Source organism: Schistocerca cancellata, chromosome 1 (assembly GCF_023864275.1).
Source record: "Schistocerca cancellata isolate TAMUIC-IGC-003103 chromosome 1, iqSchCanc2.1, whole genome shotgun sequence".
Taxonomy (NCBI): domain Eukaryota; kingdom Metazoa; phylum Arthropoda; class Insecta; order Orthoptera; family Acrididae; genus Schistocerca; species Schistocerca cancellata.
Window position 1 is genome coordinate 566,156,389 of NC_064626.1, and position 19,809 is coordinate 566,176,197.

The 19,809-nt window shown below is 37.6% G+C and overlaps 2 protein-coding genes across 2 annotated transcripts in view; one reads left to right on the forward strand and one right to left on the reverse strand.

Annotated features, from left to right (window-relative positions):
* Positions 1–5,452, reverse strand: part of LOC126181348 (uncharacterized) — a 33,689-nt gene extending 28,237 nt beyond the window's left edge. Inside the window, exon 1 of the mRNA XM_049924764.1 lies at positions 3,777–5,452. Coding sequence (XP_049780721.1) covers positions 3,777–5,112 — 1,336 coding nt within the window. The 5' untranslated portion in view covers positions 5,113–5,452. The remainder of the gene's footprint in view (positions 1–3,776) is intronic.
* Positions 5,453–5,541: 89 nt separating this feature from the next.
* LOC126181364 (calreticulin) lies at positions 5,542–12,720 on the forward strand. The gene is made up of 8 exons (XM_049924765.1): positions 5,542–5,749; positions 5,914–6,018; positions 6,106–6,309; positions 7,207–7,358; positions 7,448–7,756; positions 8,013–8,207; positions 8,286–8,450; positions 11,956–12,720. Exons 1-8 carry the CDS (start codon positions 5,665–5,667, stop codon positions 11,980–11,982), a joined length of 1,242 nt encoding a protein of 413 aa, XP_049780722.1. The 5' UTR covers positions 5,542–5,664; the 3' UTR covers positions 11,983–12,720.
* The last annotated feature ends 7,089 nt before the right edge of the window (positions 12,721–19,809 follow it).

The window sequence follows — 19,809 nt, forward strand, 5'->3', positions numbered from 1 at the left end:
TCTCAAAAGGTCTCTTTAATTTTCCTGTAGGAAGTATCTGTCTTACCTCTAGTGATATATGCTTCAACATCCTTACATGTGTCCTCTAGCCATCCCTGCTTATCCATTTTGCACTTCCTGTCGATCTCAGTTTTGAGACATTTGTATTCCTTTTTGCCTGCTTTATTTACTGAATTTTATATTTTCTCCTTTCATCAATTAAATTCAATATCTCTTCTGTTACCCAAGGATTTCTACTAGACCTCATCTTTTTATCTACTCGATCCTCTGCTGCCTTCACTATTTCATCTCTCAAAGCTACCCGTTCTTCTTCGACTGTATTCCTTTCCCCTGTTCTTGTCAATCATTCCCTAATGCTCCATCTGAGACCCTCTAAGGCCTCTGGTTCTTTCAGTTTATCCAGGTACCATCTCCATAAATTCCTGCTTTTTTGCAGTTTCTTCAGTTGTAATCTGCAGTTCATAACCAATAAATTGTGGTCAGAGTCCACATCTGCCACTGGAAATGTGTTACAATCTGGTTCCTAAATCTCTAAGTGTTATATAATCAATCTTAAACTTTTCATTGTCTCCAGGACTCTTCTATGTATACAACTTTCTCTCATGATTCTTAAACAAATTGTCAGATATGAGTAAATTATGCCCTGTGCAAAATTCCATCAGGCGGCTTCCTCTTTCATTCCTTTCTCCCAGTCACCTACTACTTTTCCTTCTCTTCCTTTTCCTACTATTGAATTTCAGTCCTCGATGACTATTATATTTTCAGCTCCCTTAACTACCTGAATAATTTCTTTTGTCTCGTCATATATTTCCTCAATCTCCTCCTCATCTGCAGAACTAGTTAGCATATAAACTCATACAACTGTGGTGGATGTGGGCTTTGTGTCCATCTTGGCTTCAATAATGCATTCACTATACTGTTCATTATAGCTTACCCATGTCCCTGTTATATATTTACTCATTATTAAAGCCACTCCTGCATTACCCTTATTTTGTATTGTATTTATAGCCCTGTATTCACCTGACCAGAAGTCCTATTCCTCCTGCCACTAAACTTCACTAATTCCTACTACATCTAACTTTAACCTTGTTAAGTTTTCTAACCTACCTGCCTGATTAAGGGATATGACATTCCACACTCCAATCCATGGACTGCCAGTTTTGTTTCTCCTGATAACAACATTGTCCTGGGTAGTCCCCACCCGGAGACCCAAATGGGGTACTATTTAACCTCTGGAATATTTTAGCCAAGAAGATGCCATCATCTTATAATGACACAGTAGAGATGCATGCCCTTAGGAAAAATTATGGCTGTAGTTTCCCCTTGCTTCAGCCTTTCATAGTACCTGTACAGCAAGGCCCTTGTGGTTGATGTTACAAGGCCAGATCAGTCAATCATCCAGACTGTTGCCGCTGCAACTACTGAAACGGCTGCTGCCCTCTTCAGGAACCATGCATTTGTCTGACCTCTCAACAGATACCCCTCCATTGTGGTTGCACCTATGGTACGGCCACCTGTATCACTGAAGCACACAAACCTCCCTACCAACACCAAGGTACACGGTTCATTCGAGGGTTGTGTATGTGTGTGTGGGGGTGGGGGGGGGGGGGGGTGGGGGGTTATAGACAGAGACTGAATATAATAAGAATACTGGTTCCTACAGCCAAAGACGGATCTGTTAAAAATGGTGAAGTTAAGAAAATATATGCAAAATTCAAAGATGTCTACCAAACTGAGATTAAGAGAGTCAAGTGCGAAGTAAATGATAGCTACAGCAAGAAATGTCATTAAAAACGAAATAAACCAGTTCAAAAATGACAATACTGTTACCACAGACTGCAATGTACTAAACAAATACTTTATAAAGTGTACAAGCTGTCATCATTCAAGCTCCTACAATCACCGTTACGCTCCACATGTTTGAGAAAGGAGAAAGACACCTCCCCAGTAATTACAGACCTCACTCATTTGTTCCAATTGCATCAGAAATAATAGAAAGCTGTAGATGTTAACAAATATATGACTATTTTGAAAATAATACTGAATGCAAACCAGTATAGCTTTAGATCAAATATGTCAACACTAAAATCAGTCGGAAATCTATTACGTATTATATATGAGGATACTGAAAAGAGAGATGCTACATGTGCAGTACTTATAGACTTGAACAAAGCCTTCAACTTTGTGTCATGTAAGACTGTATAAATAAAATTATCTCACTACAGCATTAGAGATAAAAGATGAAATATAGTTAGAACCTACCTATCTTGATAGGCTACAGTTAGTGTATGCAAATAATCAGGCATCACAGTTGTTGAAAATGAAATGTGGAACATCACAGGGGGCAGCTCTTGGATCCTGTCTCTTCATTGTGTATACAGATAATTTCTTGAGTCACATACTAGGTGAGTATGTGCTGTAATCTGAAGACATCACAATGCTAACAAAAGGCAAAAACTATCAAGATATTCAAAATTATAACAGAGAAACAAACGAGTTGACTAATCACTGGCATCTGGCCAACCGGCTATCCATCCATTCTCAAAACAAAAACAGAAGAACTTTATTGCAGTCTCAGAGCAATTAGGTCTGAGAATAAGAATGTGAAATTACTTCAACTTGTGACTGATACAAGACTGACATGGGATGGACACATAAATTACTTAAGCAGCACACTGGCAAGAGCTTTACTTTTGTTCCATAAATTAAGACAAAATGTCAGTAAGAATCTCCTACTTTACTCTTAATATGTGTTCTTCCACTTACACCAACAATGTAGAATACTGTTGTGGGGAAATGCACCAGAGTGAGCTTACAGCTCTCAATGGCAGAAGAAAGCTGTTCCATGTATTCTGGGTCTGCCTCCCAGAGAGATTTGAAGAAGTCAGTTTAGAACACTTCACATAACAACATTCTTCAGCCTTTACATCTGCAACTGTCTAATTTATGCTAAAGAAAACACAGACTAAGAAATAATGTTCATTTGCACAATACAAAAAATTGCCGCATGATACATTTACTGTTCTCTAGATTCTCACATCTGTAGTAGCCATAAACAGACCTTAAATTCTTCAACCAACTGAAAAGAAAAGCAGCTCAATTGACTCAATGACACAAGTTCAAAGAAGTTTTAGAAACTGAAATGAAACAGTAAGAATTTTACTCAGTTGATGAATTCATGGAGAGTGATTTTCGAGAATTGTGCTTCAGGTAGATGTTTTTATCAGTAGAATCACATGTAATAATCACACAATTAGAATTATGCATTTATAAACATGTAAATAAGTATACAAGTATCATCAATCAACTAGCTATAAGTAACTGAAAACTGTAAATGTATGTAACTGATATATAATTTAATTAAGCATGTACATATGTGTGTAAACAAGTATTCCAGTAACTATATATGTTTCAATAAGTATATTAGCACCTGGGATTGCCCTACTACCAATATGTACTTTTATTAATTCACAAATCTGTTGTATTAATTGTCTTAACTGTATCTTATATGTTGACACAGCCAGCTGTATCAAAATATACTGAACATTCTGTAATGTTGTAGCGTAGAAATGTAATTTCTTAAATGAGATAATCTTTGTGTTACACCAGTTCTCCAGTTTACTTATATCATCCTAAAGTTACCATAACTATTTAATAATCTGAAAAGACTACACTAACAGATGAGCAATTACCATATGTTTTCTTTTGCAAGAGTTACATCATGCTGATTACTTCCTTCTACAAATCTACTAAAAGAAAGACTGAAGAATTCGTACCTTCTGAATACCCATGAAGCAAGTAATGGTAAACAAATAAACTATACGGTGATAACAGCACATCTTTCTCTGCAGTTGTGTTAGAAAGATGAATATTGTTTATGTGATGTACAAAGTCCAAGTTAATATTTGTCTGTGTTGATTTGCTATTGCAATTACAGTAAGTCTTATCTGCTTGAGTCTTACACTGTTTTTTAAAACTTTTTTTACATTTGGAGCACAATGCTGAGATTGCACTGTGCAAATGACCATCTGTTACACTGTTTGATGCCAGAGCAGCGACATTTTTATCATCTGTATTCTGTGTTACACCATCACCTGCGGTAACGGAAGACTCTGGAGTTACCACTGAGTCCAGGTGTAAAGATTCTCTAATATCTATATGAAAAGAACTGGAAATATCAGGAACTTCATAACTTGTTATCTCAGAGTTACTTTCAAATATTTCAGTTCTTACAGTCTCTGGCTCTCCAGGTAGCTTCTCTTTGTTGCTCAAGAGATCACAATTTATTTGTTCTAATGATTCATTTTTGTTTTGCTTTTGACAATATTCTACTGACTGAGACAGTTCCTGCACTTCTTTCATTTCGTCTGTTAGGTATAAGTCAACTTTTTTAATTTCATTCATGTTCTTGGAGCAGACAGATGTTTTATCAACTGCTGAGGTGGAGTTAATATGTGTATGATCACCTGAATCTGTGGGATTATCATTTGGCACTATATTCCTGCATAAATTGTCAATAGAAACAGATGTATCAGACGCACTAGGTTTGTTGTTTACTGATATCTTCAATGGAGGAGACAAGGTCTCATTTTTCTGAGCAGTTACCTTTTCGGCATCAGATTGCTTCTTCCGTGAAATGGTATTTCTGTCCCTACAGGCGTTTGGAAAAGAATTGGTAATCAACTCAGTTTTAGAGTCATCTGAATAAACCACGTCAGCATCATCAACGTTAAGGTCAATAATAAGTGTTCTGTTACGTGGACGTGTATCAGATGATGTGACATTACCGTTTTTCAATGATGCTCGACCGCCAGTCTCTTCGGCCTTCTGAAGACAATGTTTTGATGCCTCAAAGTATGTTGTCAAATCCTGTTGTCTACCTCTTGGGCCGGTGTACACAGGGATAACAGATTTGTATTGTTCTATATCAGACTCACTATTTGCTTCCACCGACTCACTGTTTGTCAGTACAGATGTCAAATTTCGGTTAGTTTTATATTTTACTTCGTACTTCTTTAATTTTTGAAACGCTAAATCGCTGCGTGACATCTTCTTATTCTTCGTAGCTGATATACTGGGTTCATAACAACGGCTTTGATGAAAATCTGTCATCTCTTCCTGGTAATTTCTAGCAGCAATTTCTCTTTTCTGTGCTTTATGGTTAAACTGTGTTTATTTCCACAAACCATTCATCCTCTGCATGAATGGAGGAGGCGTAGTGCTTTATATTTGGATGCATTTAAAACTATAGGAATTAACGCGTTCAGAATGGACACGCTGATCTAACACGGATGTTACCAGTTTTCATCACTTCAGTCTGTTCACTAAATCTCCATTTTCAACAAACATGTGACACTGAGGTGTGAAGCCACGCTACCTTGCGGCCTGCGGGAAGCCGTTTCCATGGCAACCAGTCAATACGTGGACAAGACTCGCCAGCTAGCACACAGATGATAGCATCTGTGATAATCGGAAACCTTGACGCTGTTTCCTCAGCGTGGTTCCCTCTGATTGGTGCACGCAAGCTAACCAATGGCATAGGCCCATCTGTCTGGGTGCTGCGTTGTATGTGAGGCGAAGGAAATTGCGGGTGTTGGTTGTATATTTCTGTGTACGTTGTCAAGTTTGCATCGGGGTGGCGAGTAGGTTATAGCATCCTCCGCAATGAGGTTCCTAGTTTTAGCATTCGCGTTTTTAGCGTTTTCGGAAGTTAATAGTGAAGTTTACTATGAAGAGAAGTTTGCTGACGGTAAGTAACGGGATAACTTACCGCTTGTCACGTTATGACAAATCTATCATGTCTTTACATTTTCTATGATTTCCTCGTTATTTTTCGTAGTTATAGTTTACCACTGACAATATTTTATTTGCCGTGTAATAGAAAAATACAGAATTTTTATGACTAATGTGCAGATTCGTGGGAAAGCAATTGGGTGTACTCGGAGCATCCGGGAAAGGAGTTCGGCAAGTTCGTCCGTAGTGCCGGCAAGTTCTTCAATGACCCTGAAGAAGATAAAGGTAGGAACCCTTATTTTACGCAAAGAATCTATTTAAAATTTTCAATTTTTTAAATTTTGCATGTGACAATTTTCTTTATTTTTGCAGGTATCCAGACATCTCAAGACGCGAGGTTCTATGCACTATCCACGAAGTTCAAGCCATTTAGTAGTAAAGAAAAGCCGCTGGTTATACAATTTACAGTGAAGCATGAACAGAACATAGACTGTGGCGGAGGATACCTTAAAGTTTTTGACTGTGGTTTGGACCAGAAAGACATGCACGGTGACTCACCATACCTTCTTATGTTTGGTAAGTCCAATCCGGCATATGGTACCCATTTCAGGAAGAACTCGTGCACAAGAGCTTTATTTTACATTTTATTTTCTTAGACCGTCACTGCATTCCGTATTAGTTTATATTTATAAGGACATTATTAAAACACGAAAAGTAGATATTAGGTTTAAATGACACGTTCTAGTGTATTAATCAAGGGGCGGGAACATCGTTGCTGGAGATAAACACCTTTAGCAATGTCAACAAATCTTATTCCATGTGACTGCCATCATGGCATATTAGTTTGCGTAGATAATTGGTGAAGCTCACTTGCAAGCAGATTTGAAAATAGCAGAGCTAGTTATTAATTTTTCACTCTTCAGTTTTAATGCTGTGAGCAGAATTTATTGGAAGAAAAGCAAAAATGAAAGTAATGGAAACTTATTTCCAATGAACCATTAAATTTGTACCTTCCAGACCATGCACACAAGAAATAATTGGAATCTTCAGGGATAGGATTGTTTTAGTACTGATTTCATGTTCTCTTGCTGTACTGCTGGTCACATTACTATCCCTGACGATTTGCTTGCTGTTAAAATGAGATGGATTTAGTTTTTGAAAGTGTAGTTTTATTTATCAGAATCAAGGATTTAATGTATGAAAGCAGTTAAATTTATATTTGGGCATTCTGTGAGCCTGCAAAATGTTTTATTAGTGTTATCCACTATGAAAATCCAAAAGTCCTTGAAGACCATCAAGTAAGGTGCATTGTGTGTTTTGTGTGATGCTCTTCCTAAGTTCTGGTTGTACTAATTTTACTGTGCAGCAAATATGTAGTATATTGGAAGAATAGGTAATATGGAACAGTTGTGTGGAAAAAGACACATTTGGCAGTATTGTCTGTATAAAATTAATCAAAACTTCCTTTTATAGGTCCTGACATTTGTGGTCCTGGCACTAAGAAAGTTCATGTAATCTTTAATTACAAAGGAAAGAACTTGCTAATCAACAAGGAAATAAGATGCAAGGATGATGTTTACACACATTTATACACTTTGGTGGTTAAGCCTGACAACACATATGAGGTATGTTTTTGCATTGAAATTATTTTAGTTAACCTCACCCATATATCAGTGTTTCGGAAGTAATCACTAAAATGATTTGCCTTCCAAAGGTGTTAATAGACAATGAGAAAGTGGAGTCTGGAGAACTAGAAGCAGACTGGAACTTTCTGCCGCCTAAGAAGATAAAAGATCCAGAAGCAAAGAAACCAGCAGACTGGGATGATCGTCCTACTATTGATGACCCTGATGACAAGAAACCAGACGATTGGGACAAGCCAGAGCATATTCCTGACCCTGATGCCAGTAAGCCAGAAGATTGGGATGATGAAATGGATGGTGAATGGGAACCCCCTATGATTGACAACCCAGACTTCAAGGGTGAATGGAAACCTAAGCAAATTGATAATCCTAATTACAAGGTAAGATACTTTGCACCTAAATCAAATGTGAGGGCCATGATTTCATATGAAACTATCAATGATGTGCTGGGATGATCGCTTTATTCATGCCTAATAAATGAGATTTTAATTTCTTGGGCATGAGATTCATTCTGTTATAGCTATTGTTCATTGTTTTACAAAGTGAGTGTAAGGTATTTCAAGCTGCTTTAATATATTTATTCATAATTGTCTTTAAATTTATGTGGCACAAATTTAATTTTCTTATTTTATATAGGGGCCTTGGATTCATCCTGAAATTGACAACCCTGAATATTCACCAGACCCAGAATTATATATGAAGAATGAGGTTTGTGCTATTGGTTTTGACTTGTGGCAAGTAAAATCGGGAACTATTTTTGATAACATTCTGATAACTGATGATCCAGACCACGCTAAACAAGTGGGAGAAGAATTGTGGAGGCCCAGATCTGTAAGTGGAATTAAATATTTATTTTCTGAGGTAACACTGTACACACTGTTGTGCTTACATAATTCTGTTCTTGTTCAGGCTGGTGAAAAGAAAATGAAAGAGCAACAGGATGAAGAGGAAAGGAAAAAGAGAGAAGAGGAGGAAAAGTCTTCCAAAAAGGATGAAGAAGATGACGAGGATGAAGATGAGAATGAGGATGAAGATGACGATGAAACGAGTGATCCTCCAGAATCTGGTGAAGAGGTAATACTAGAAGTGTTAGAAAAAATATTTAAATGTAAAATGTACAGGCTTTTAATACAGGGCAAGTCGGGAGGAAAGGTGCATGCTTTGAGGGGTGGTAGTATTAGTGATTCTGAACAAAAAGGAAAGAATGGTTTCAGAGATAGAACACATTTAATGTCACTTTTGTATGTTTTTCTTGACTACCTAGAAAACCGCACACTCCAGCGAAAACGTGTTGCAGTACCAAAATTAAACTATATTAAATTTCCTACAAAAAAGGTCCTATTCATTTTTTTGCTCTAGAACTAATGATTTGTGCGAAGAGAGCATGAGAATGTTGAAAAACTTGCTTGACGTGCATACACTGTTTTGAATGTGTTTTTGTACTGGGACATGTTTTCATTGGAGGGTGTGGTTTTAGTGTTACTCAAGAAAAGCATACAAAAGTGATATTGAATGAGTTCTATCTCAGAAACAAATTGGAATAGGGCATATGTCCATATGAAGTTTTTTTGTTCAGAATCACTAATACTATCATTCCTCAAAGAACATACCTTTCCTCCCGACTCACCTCGTATAGTTTGTAAACTGAATTTGATTATTCAACGAGTTTTCCTTCTTTAGAAGTTATTTATTTCCAACCAGCTGTATGTTTTCTTTTGCATATCTACGTACATACTGTGAACGACAGTTTGGTACATGGTGAAGGGTACCTTGTATCACTACCAGCCATTTATTTTCCTGTTCACCTTACAAATGGAGGGACAGCAGAATTACTGTCCATATACTCCATACGGGCTGTAATTTTCCTTATCTTCATGGTCCTTCTGCAAAAGTATGATGGCAATAGTTTTGTTCTGCTGTCAACTTGGTGCCATTTCTCTAAATTTTCTAAAGAGCCTTCTGCAAAATAAACGTCTTCCTTTCAGGAATTCCCATGTGAGTTCACAAAGCATCTTCATAATAGCGCTTTGATTGAAACTAGTGATACTAAATCTAGTAGCCTGTCTTGAAGTGCTTCAGTGTCTTCCTGTTCTGGGATCCCGAACACTCACAGTAGTAAAGTGTGCGTTGCACTAATGTTCTGTATGCATTTCATTTACAGATGACCCACACTTTTCTAAAATTCTCCCAATAAACTGAAATTGAACATTTGCCTTCCCTGTTACCTGATGTGCTGTTCCATTTAATCACTCTGCAATGTTACATTTAGGTATGTAATAGATGTGACTGTGTGTCAAGCATCATACTATTAATGCTGTATTTGGACATTGTAGGGTTGTTTTTCCTGCTCATCTGCATTAACTTGCATTTTCTTTTTTTACATAAAGAGCAAGTTGCCATCACATTGACTAGAACCTTAGTGCGTCACCTTGTATCCTCTTAATAGTCAGTGACACTATCCAGCACACCAGAGTCATCAGCAAACAGCTGCAGATTGAGGCTCACCTTAGCCATCATTAATGTATGTAGAGAATTAGTGGTCATCTCATACTTCCCATGAGCATACCTGAAGAGACCCTTGAGACATTGACAATGTATTAGGTTCTATAATTTAATCTTAAAGCCACTCCCATGTCAGGAAACCTATTTCATATATTAATACCTTTTAGTCTGGAGTGGGTTACTATGTCAAATGCTTTCAAGAAATCTGGGAATATGGAACCTGTGTGTTGCCCTTCATCGAAGTTTGCATGAGATTGTGTGAGAAACGGGCAAGCTGTTTTTTTTTTTCACATGAGTGATGTAAATGTATATGGATTTGTGGGCAGAAGATTTTCTCTCCCAAGAAAATTCATTATCATCGACCTGAGAACACAGTCAAGAATTCTACATCAAATCAATGTTAAGAGTACTGTTCTGTAATTTTGTGTCAGTTATTTTACCCTTCTTATATTGACAGGGGAAGGGGAAACTGTTGGGTGGAGGGTGTGCAAACAGTGGGTGAACTCAGGAAGATTACGGGTGCGAAGGGTGTGCGTTGCAAGGACAACTCCCACCTATGTAGTTAAGAGTAGCTGGTTCTGGAGGGAGGGATTTAGGTAGCACTGGTTGTGAAGCAGCCATTGAACTGGAGTATGTTGTCCTCAGTACTATAGTGGTGGTACTGTATGGTAAACTGTTCTTGGCCTCAGTTTGTGAGTCACCATTTACTCTGGTGGTCAGCTGCTTGGTGACTATCCCCAAATAAAATGCCATAACTGAACTTGCAGCAGAACTGGTATGACAGGCTGCTTTAGCAGGTGGTGCTGCCTCTGTTGAGATAGGACAAGCCTGACAGGACTGGAGTAGGATGTGCGGTGTCTGTGAACTGGGCAGTTCTCTTGCATCTAAGTCTTCCATAATTGTATGACCACTTGGTGTATCCTTGTCATACCTGTTCCCATATTTAGGTTATTAATGTGTGCACGAAAGATGGAATGTAGTGCAGTTGAAGCATATTTTTGTCTGCTAGTGTTGTTTTCAGGCTGCTGTGTTTGTAGTGTAAATCAGTTAATTCTGTTCTGCATATATACTGTACAAATTTCAGCATGCATAGAAAACATAATTAAGCTAGTCAGTGTCTCAGCAGTTTGAGTGCTACTGGAAGTATCCAACCACTCACACAGTATGCTGTGTGAAAAAGTGTTAGAGGACCCCCTCCTCCCGTCTTCCCTTCTGCCCACCATGAAAGCTGTTGGGAGATAAGAGTTAACAGGTGCTTAAATCTTGTCCAGGCTAAAGTGCACTTATTCACCATTGCTCTTGTGTTAGATGCTGCTGTTGACAATTCATGGTCATTGTTTGTAGCTAGTCTGGTGATAGTATATGGTAGCCAGTATGAATATCTGTCTCTCTCTCTCTCTCTCTCTCTCTCTCTCTCTCTCTCTCTCTCTGTGTGTGTGTGTGTGTGTGTGTGTGTGTGTGTGTGTGTGTGTGTGTCACAGCTTCTATGGTCACTTGCAGCAATGACATTTATGATCTTGGTTGTCACAAATATTTGATTTTCCTAGCGCAATTTCTGATGGAGATACAGTAGCCCCTCTTACATCGCTGTGAGTGAAATAAAAAACCAGCTAACATAATTGGCAAAGCAAAAGGAGTTATGAACAAGCGATGCGGTTGGTTATCCACACCTGTTTAATGATTTATCCAATTCACTTCTCATAATTCATCACCAGAGATGTTATTAATAGCAGCACGCAGTGGAAGAGCTGCAAACACCTTTAATGCACTTTTGCTGTTGTACATGTGGAATTGAAACCAAAATATTATATAAATTGGTATTGCATATCGTTTTGTTTGATTACTAACTTTGGCACAGCCCAGTCCATATAGGCATGAAGTCTTAAGACCTCTACATTTTTGTGTGCATCTCCCTCTTTCTTTCTCTTTCTGGCCAGCTGCTGTATCGTAGGGATAAGAGTGGGAGGGAGAGAGAGAAAGTGAAATGTTTGGTAACTGTCTGTTGAGATAACAAGTGCTTAGACAACTTGTTGGGTGGCTTATTTCTAACAATTATTCCTCTTTTATTTTTTTGCAGGACTCGCACACTCATGATGAGTTTTAATTGAAGTTGCAAAGACTATTTCAGCAAAAGTTTTTCTATTACTGACAGCTTGATATGCAACTTAGAAAAGATGTGATCTTTTTTTCTGATGAAGTGGAGGAAGAAGACTGCTAGTGACAAATATTGACTGTTATTAAACATTAATTCCATGGAAGTAATAGTGAGTCAGTTGTGTAAAGTTGTGATTGAAAGTTGTGTTCTAATGCATTCAGCAGGTAGTGTGATATAGGTGACATACTAATATTCATTGAATAATTGTGTAAACAATCTGAAAATACATCTTTGTATCATTTTTAATAAATGTGATCTGTTTCCTACAAATTTAACAGTATGTGAAGAGCATTTCTCAAAATCAAGCTTCGTTCATGCTGAGGTCAATTCAGAAGTATTATGTTGGCATATTAGAATTATTTATTTCTTTTTGGTACTGCAGTTGTGAACATTTTGTTTAAAGGTGTTAAAGAGTTGTGAATTGTGTAGTTATTGAAATGGATAAGCAATAATTTCACAACTATGTCATTTGTGAATAGCATATCATTAGTGGGTTGAGTTTGTTATGGCCGTCTGATGTTGTTGTTTTAAATATGTTTTTGTACTATTTTTTGTGTGTGTGGGTGACTTCTCATATGTTTTCACTAAGCAGCACATTCATTGTCATGGTTATGAACACTGTAATGCCGTATGTGTGTTTTTGTTATGGGCTGCCTTTTGAGACACATTAAACAAAATTTACTTTCAGTTTTTAGCATTTTGATTATACTTAATGCTTGTATTATTTTATGGAATGTAATTGTTTGATGTAATTAAGTTCTCATCTGTGGCAAACATCAGTGCAAATTTCTGCATGTAGTCAGTTCGGCAGTGATTTGAAGAGCTTAGACACAATGTCAAATATCTTCACTCATTGGTAAATGTCGGTGACATTCTACACCTTAACAACAAAAAGGATTTGTAGTTGATTCAGAACTCATTTCCAATAAGAAAATGATAGTAATGACGTTTACCAAAATACCTTTTGGAAAAGGATTTTCTTGAAACTTTTCTCGGGCATAACACTATCCTTAATTAATATTATCAAAAGTTTGTAAATTCTACTCACATTTATATCTCCTCCGAGGATATGTTTCTCTTATTTTTATGTTGAGAGTACCTAAATGAGAAATTTTCACCACAAAACTAATAATTTAGGCTTCTTTACCATGTAATATAATTTATTGCCTTGAAATTGTTAATGTGATTTTTGGTTTTGAATCCTCTAAACACATTAGATATCTCCACAGCAATGAGAAAATTAACTAGTTTGGAGAAGTTACAGGGTATGAGAAAATCTGTATTGAAAGTTTCATTTTTTGATGTGTGTGGAAGTCATAAGGACATTGTTTCATTCTTGTGTAAATAGTGCCCTAGAAACTGTTTCAGTGCAAGAGTTTCATCTGTATGTCATTTGCTAATTGAATTAGTAATAAACTAATTGATATTGTGTTTACACCATTGAGAATTTTAAGAGCACTTGGTGTTCCAATTTGAACTAGAATTTCTTTAGTTAATAGATTAAAGACAAAATGTGCACATCGACAGAGTAGAACACTGACATGAAGTAAAACAATATTGCTTAATATTTTTTCAAAGTCCATAATCGATCCAAAGTTAAATAAAAACATGTTACATAAATGGAAACACAACACAGGAGGAATACGTAATGTTCTTGGCTTTTCTTTAGTGGTAAGTATTAACGTACGTGTGGATACACATGTGAGTTTGCAATAGTATTTCTTGAATTAGAATGTGATTGAGGCTGTGGTGTCACTCATGTTGGGATATTGCCCAGCAACTGTTACATTCCTTTTATTGTCTCATTTACAGTTAATTCCATAGTACTCTTGGTCAGCTACATATATTACAGAGAAGCTTAAATATTACAGTATGGGGTATTTGTTGGTAAATGGTTTTTGCCATATTTCTCCAAAATGATGCAGAGAGTAGAATTAAGAATACCAGGGAATGTCCATAATGAAACAGCATCTTTGGACTAGGGAATAATCACTGCAGGTGTACCACAGGGATCAATATTGAGTCTGTTTGTGTTGCATATAAATGCAGCCAAGAAGCAGAAATAGTTCTCCTTGCTGATCATGCAAATATTATAATCAAGCCTAACAGTAATGTCAGTGTTTGAAAATGTAAATATCATCTTGAAAATATACTACTATTCAAATGCAGTCATAATACTTAGAGGAGAAATTATTTACAGTATCCATTACTCAGCCTTAGGGTGGGGGACAGAAAGGAATGAAGTTATTCAGCTGAAGGGGGGGTGGGGGGGAAACAAACAAAACTTCCAGACAGCTTCTACTTCGTGGAAACTGTTTGAGTGCGTGTGACATAGTTAAGCATAAGACATTGTATACATGTAAAAAAAGAAAAAATCTAAAAACCTGGAGAGTGGGAGTTATTTAATGTAGTAAAGTATAACCACGTGTATGTTAAGAAACCTCAGATCATGTAAGTGGGCAGAATGTTTGTTTTTTATCCTGAGGCAGTGCACTCTTATTGTAAAGTAGACTAATTCTAAATCATAGGAAGAGGTCACAGTTGTGATATGTGGAACATGAAACTGACTGAATGTTCCAGCCAGAGTATGCAGATCATGAAGTAGGCATAAGGCTTCTAGATTTCTAAGCTCCTTATGCAACAGTCATCAGTTTACTTGTTTTACAGCCTGTCAACTAATTCATAATATGGTAGAAAGTTGTAATAATATACTCTGAAATCACCGATTAAGGTCTTCCCCTCACTGCTGTAAGTCAAATATAGCAATATAACTGTCTTCACAGTATCCACCAGTATAACTGGAAGAAAAAAACTATTTTTTGAGAAAATGGAATGTAAATGTTAAGCAGTCTTATCTTGGCAAAAGAGAAATGCTGCAAAAGGAAACAAAAGTGCACACACCCAGTGTTTTGTTCTTGGTGACTTTCTTGCTTAATTATGTTGCATGTAGGAGTGAAAACAAGAGCTGTGTCAGGTGTGAACTCTGGTATCTTAAAACTTTTGTAGGGCTACTCCCTACACTAAGCACTGAAACTCGTGCTGATCACAGCATTCAGGGACTAAGTTACATATGTTTAGATGTATGCAGGCTGTTTCAAAGTCTTTGTGACAAACATCTGTGTATGATAGATCATGTCACCATGGAGTAACTCTTGTTAGAGACAAAGGATGCTTCCTGGTGAGTAGGTGTCATTTAAGACTGGTTAAATTCCTGAGAGGCAACGGGGTGTAGACACCCGGCACCATTTGTTTGCAGAGTAGCACATGAAAGGTGGTAGACTGAACAAAATTGAAGTTGCTGAATGTTGTTTTCTACTTAGACAAACTTTCATATGGTTTTATTGTTGGAAAAATTACTCGTTTACTGGTGTAGAGTTAGCAGACCATCTAGTTAAGTGTAATCATTATCCTAGGGTCGGCAAATACTAAACAGTGCTTATGATCGCTGCAAATTGTCAGCAAATATTGTCTCCAACAAAAAATTATTCTCCATCATGTGACTGTGATGTCACCCCCAGTCACTTGTGCAAAGACTTTGAAACATCCTGTATATACTCCGTGGAGTTGCCCTTCATGTATACGATAAGAGTTCACAAGTGAGCCATGCTAAATTGTTGCTTATCTGCTTATGTTGCTACACTTACCATTTGGCATGCAGTGAATTGTGGAAGGTCTTGGTCATAAATTAACTTATTGACATGTTTAGAGTCATCATTGTACATAGAATAAAGTACCAAAACACCAAAGTGGACATGTAAGATATTTAAAATCACTTGTGCATTTGGAGCTAGGTGCGTGCCTCTTTCCCGATTTTCATTGATACAGGGAGAAGTTGTTTGTGTACAGGAAGAATGAAAGCTTCTTTTAATATCTGCAGTGCTGACAGGAATACGTAATTTCAGAACTGAAGTGTGAAAGTTGGTTGCAAGTATGCATTGATAACTCTTCTAGTACTATGCAAGAATACAAAGATTGGACATTATTTTGCATGTAGTGTTGGGGCTGTGAAAACCACAGATCTGTGTTTTAGCCATAAATGCCTCCAGGTAGCTAATGTTCTGGCACATGATCTATATGACGACTCCTGAAGTAGCTTTTTCCGATTTTGATTCTTGCTATTTTGAACAAATGCTGAGTCTCTAACATCCTCCCAGAATTTTATAAAATGTTTGAGGAATGATCATATGGTTCTGTTAATGTCAGTCAGTGTTCATTTGTTGTCTTTGCAAGTTGTCATGACCTACATGGAATGTCATAATGAGCTCTCTTTGTAAGTTTAACTTTTTGCGTAGTGGAAGCCTGTCAAAACATGTACAGTAATTAACAGCATAGGAGTTCACTTGCTGTTTTGGTGAAATGACATAAGAAAATACCAGACCACTAACTGAAACATGCAGGCTTCAATCTTATATTTATCCTAGAGTTTTTACTGAAGATAACTTTTAAAAAAGTTGCTTTGAACATGACAAAAAAATACATTGTTATGTCTCTGGGTGCAAGTATTTTGTGAGGCAGTTGTTAGTTACACTACTCTTGTACACTGCAGTTGATGTACAGTATGGTGCTTAATTGCTGCAGACTTCTGTTGGGCCTAACATAAATGTGAACAAATAACAATCTGTTAACATGGTTAATGTGCAGGTAGCCATAAGGTGCAATTATTGAAGGTGGTAATCAAATTAGGTGTGCCACAGTTTTTACTTACCTTCAAATTCGCCATAACATTGACACACGTACTTGGTACAAGAGGGGAAAATATCCTTCAGTGCATGTCACTGCGCTGCATTATGACAGTGTTGTTTGACAATTAGAGCATAGCTATTATTTGGAAAAGGACTCGCTCGTCTTTCGCTAGACACCACAGAAAGCATAGAGTTCCTAATAAATGAGTTTCAGTTGACACAAAAAGTAGCTGGAGAGAAACATTTACTTCCTTAAAAAGACTGCTCCTAAGCATAATTCATTAAAATGTTTCAGAACACTAAATATTTATGTATTTTGTACCATTATCTTGTGTATCCTTCATTAACATTTTAAAAAGTGATGTTCTTTTGTTTTACAATTACTTTATCATTTGTTTCACAAGCACTACTGTATGCACAACTACAATAAGAATTCCAGAATGAGATTTTCACTCTCCAGTGGAGTGTGCGCTGATATGAAACTTCCTGGCAGATTAAAACTGTGTGCCGGACCGAGACTCGAACTCGGGACCTTTGGCCTTTCGCGGGCAAGTGCTCTACCGACTGAGCTACCCAAGCATGACTCACACCCCGTCCTCACTTGCTTTGAAAAGGTGGTAGAATTCCATTGAGTAGTTTGTCTCTTATAGATACACACTGCCACTACACAGTGTCTAAGGATATGCAAGACACAGTAATGACTGAATTCAAAGGCGTCGGTGCATTGCCATCCAGATATACAAAGTCTGGAAAACCTATAATTTCTGCAGTCTCTCTCTTTCTCTCCTCCTGCCTCCCCACACCCCCACCCTCCATCCACTTCTCTTTTTTTAAATAATAAAATGAGTCCAATCTGACATGAGTTGAAATTAATGTGTGCCTGAGGCACTTCTACTACTGAGTCATCTCTTCTTTTAATAGTTATGTACATTTTTCTTAACTTTTTTCCATTTACATATCATATCATTTTATAAATTAAAATGAATAAGTAATAAAGGGGTTCAAATATCATAATAAGCTTTTGTTCATTCTGCTAAATGGCTGGTGAAGGAAACTAACTAGTGGATATGATTTAAACTAGAGATTGTCTAATCTACAATCTCTTTGTGGAACATACTTTCTCTTGAAACAGAACAGAACATTCAAGTGAAATATTTCAGCAACATCTTTCAGCTTTACAGTAGTATTGATAATGCTTTTGGCAAATCTTTACTTCACAGAAGTGTATTATGGAAATGATGTAATTTAATTATTGCGGAACAACTGTTACAGAATTTTTGAGTTGACTTGATGTCTTTAATACTCAAAAAGAATAGACTAATGTGTTACAAAATAAATACATGGACAATACCAGTGATCATGTGTTATATTCAATAAGAAAAATTGCTATAGCCTTCAGCTTTGCTGAAGTGTACAAATATTTTGGTAAAACTTGTACTCTGTGGGAAGTGTACAGTCGCTGGGATGCAAAAATTAAACTGGTGGTCCTGTGACAATAGTAGTCTGTATTGTTGTAGGCATGGTGGAAAGTACCACCAAATTTATTTGTAGCCACTAATAAAAGGAAACATTCATTTTAAGTAATGGTAATTTGTTTGTGTCATGTACTAGAAGCTGGCTTAACTTCTTATTGAAAGGAATTGCATTCTACCACTGTTTTTAAGATTTATCTGTTTTATTCTTCATTTTAAGAACCCGTCTCTCCCTTAATTGAGGCTCTCTACACCATTTTACGTATGAATTTTAAATAGTATACTACATTGAAATTTGCTGCTGTCCCCACTGCTCAGACGAGTGGACCAAGTTGTAGGATGCATCCCACAGACTTGTTTGTGAAGTGCACAGGGGATCCAATGATCTTAGAATCCACACATAATATGTTGTTGCTATTGGAAATGTTCCCTGTCGAGGGCAACAATTGGGCAGTTGGTTCATGTTTAAAAAAAAGGGGGAGGGGCATTTTTCTTCTTTTTGCCAGTGACACAAATGGAATATCTGCATTGATTTCATATTTAATATGAACAAACCAGCTTGTTTAAAATGACTAGTGCTATATTATCCATGGGTAGCCAGATACCAGTGCACCCGTGAGAGAAACAGTGCCTACGCAGGATGGGAAGAACATTTGTGGATGGGCCTCAAACCAACGCTGGAGTCGAGTGAGAGGGATGGCCGAATGGCAGACCTAACACAATAACAAATCAATAGAGACTTATGCAACAACTAAGTGCAATGAACTTTCGACACAAAGCTGTCAACAGGTCAAATATGAGCCACAATTCAAATTGAGATCAAAGAATACCAAATTCAAAGTCATTGACGAGTAGTCAGTAGTGCATCAGAGATAGTAATGAACACTGCCAAACAAAGAACACGACTGACTGAACAGTCGAGGTGCAGTGGTACTTATGCGTGCATTCATGTCTAAGGTGGTAGTGCACTCACTAGGCAAGTGCAGTGCTGTGGCAACACTATCCTCTATTGTCCGTTGAGGTCCATTTGCTCCAACAGGCATTCAACTTCCACACAGCCCCGATACCAGATTGGATGGACACTACCATTGCTTGCATCCAAGCTTTAGCACTCCCATAAGGGTGTGACCACACCGCCATGCCAGGTTGTAACTCCAGGACAAACGAGAGTGAGGTTCCAATGGCAATGGTGTCAGCAGATGATGGTGATGGAGGAACTCTACGGGGCTATGAATGTTCATTGATGTGGTGTGGTAAGTGCTCAAAAACAAAGGAAGGCTGCAAATTGTGGGCCATTGTCGGAGACCAATGTGTGAGGCAACAGTGGTAAGGGTGGCTTTGGCTGTAGTGGATTCCACGCATATGACACAGGGATACTTTGAATAAGCATGTACAATGAGTAACCACATAGAACTCAAGAATGGGCCTACAAAATCGAGATAGATGCAGTGCCAAGGGATGCGAGGAGTAGGCCAGGGCGCAAAGGACTGAGACTGATGGGGGGGGGGGGGGGGGGTGCATGTTGTGCTGTGCTGGGGTCAGGGTTTTGGATGCATATGCTGTTCAGAACCATCCCCATTCCAGTGTGCCAAGACCACTCTGATACCATAGGCCAGGGGCGA

What these genes read in the sequence shown, in the direction of transcription:
- LOC126181364 (XM_049924765.1), top strand. Translation starts at nt 5,665, where the DNA reads ATGAGGTTCCTAGTTTTAGCATTCGCGTTTTTAGCGTTTTCGGAAGTT. An exon ending in ACCATACCTTCTTATGTTTG is followed by an intron (nt 6,310 to 7,206) that starts GTAAGTCCAATC and finishes TTCCTTTTATAG; the next exon opens with GTCCTGACATTTGTGGTCCT. An exon ending in AGCCTGACAACACATATGAG is followed by an intron (nt 7,359 to 7,447) that starts GTATGTTTTTGC and finishes TGCCTTCCAAAG; the next exon opens with GTGTTAATAGACAATGAGAA.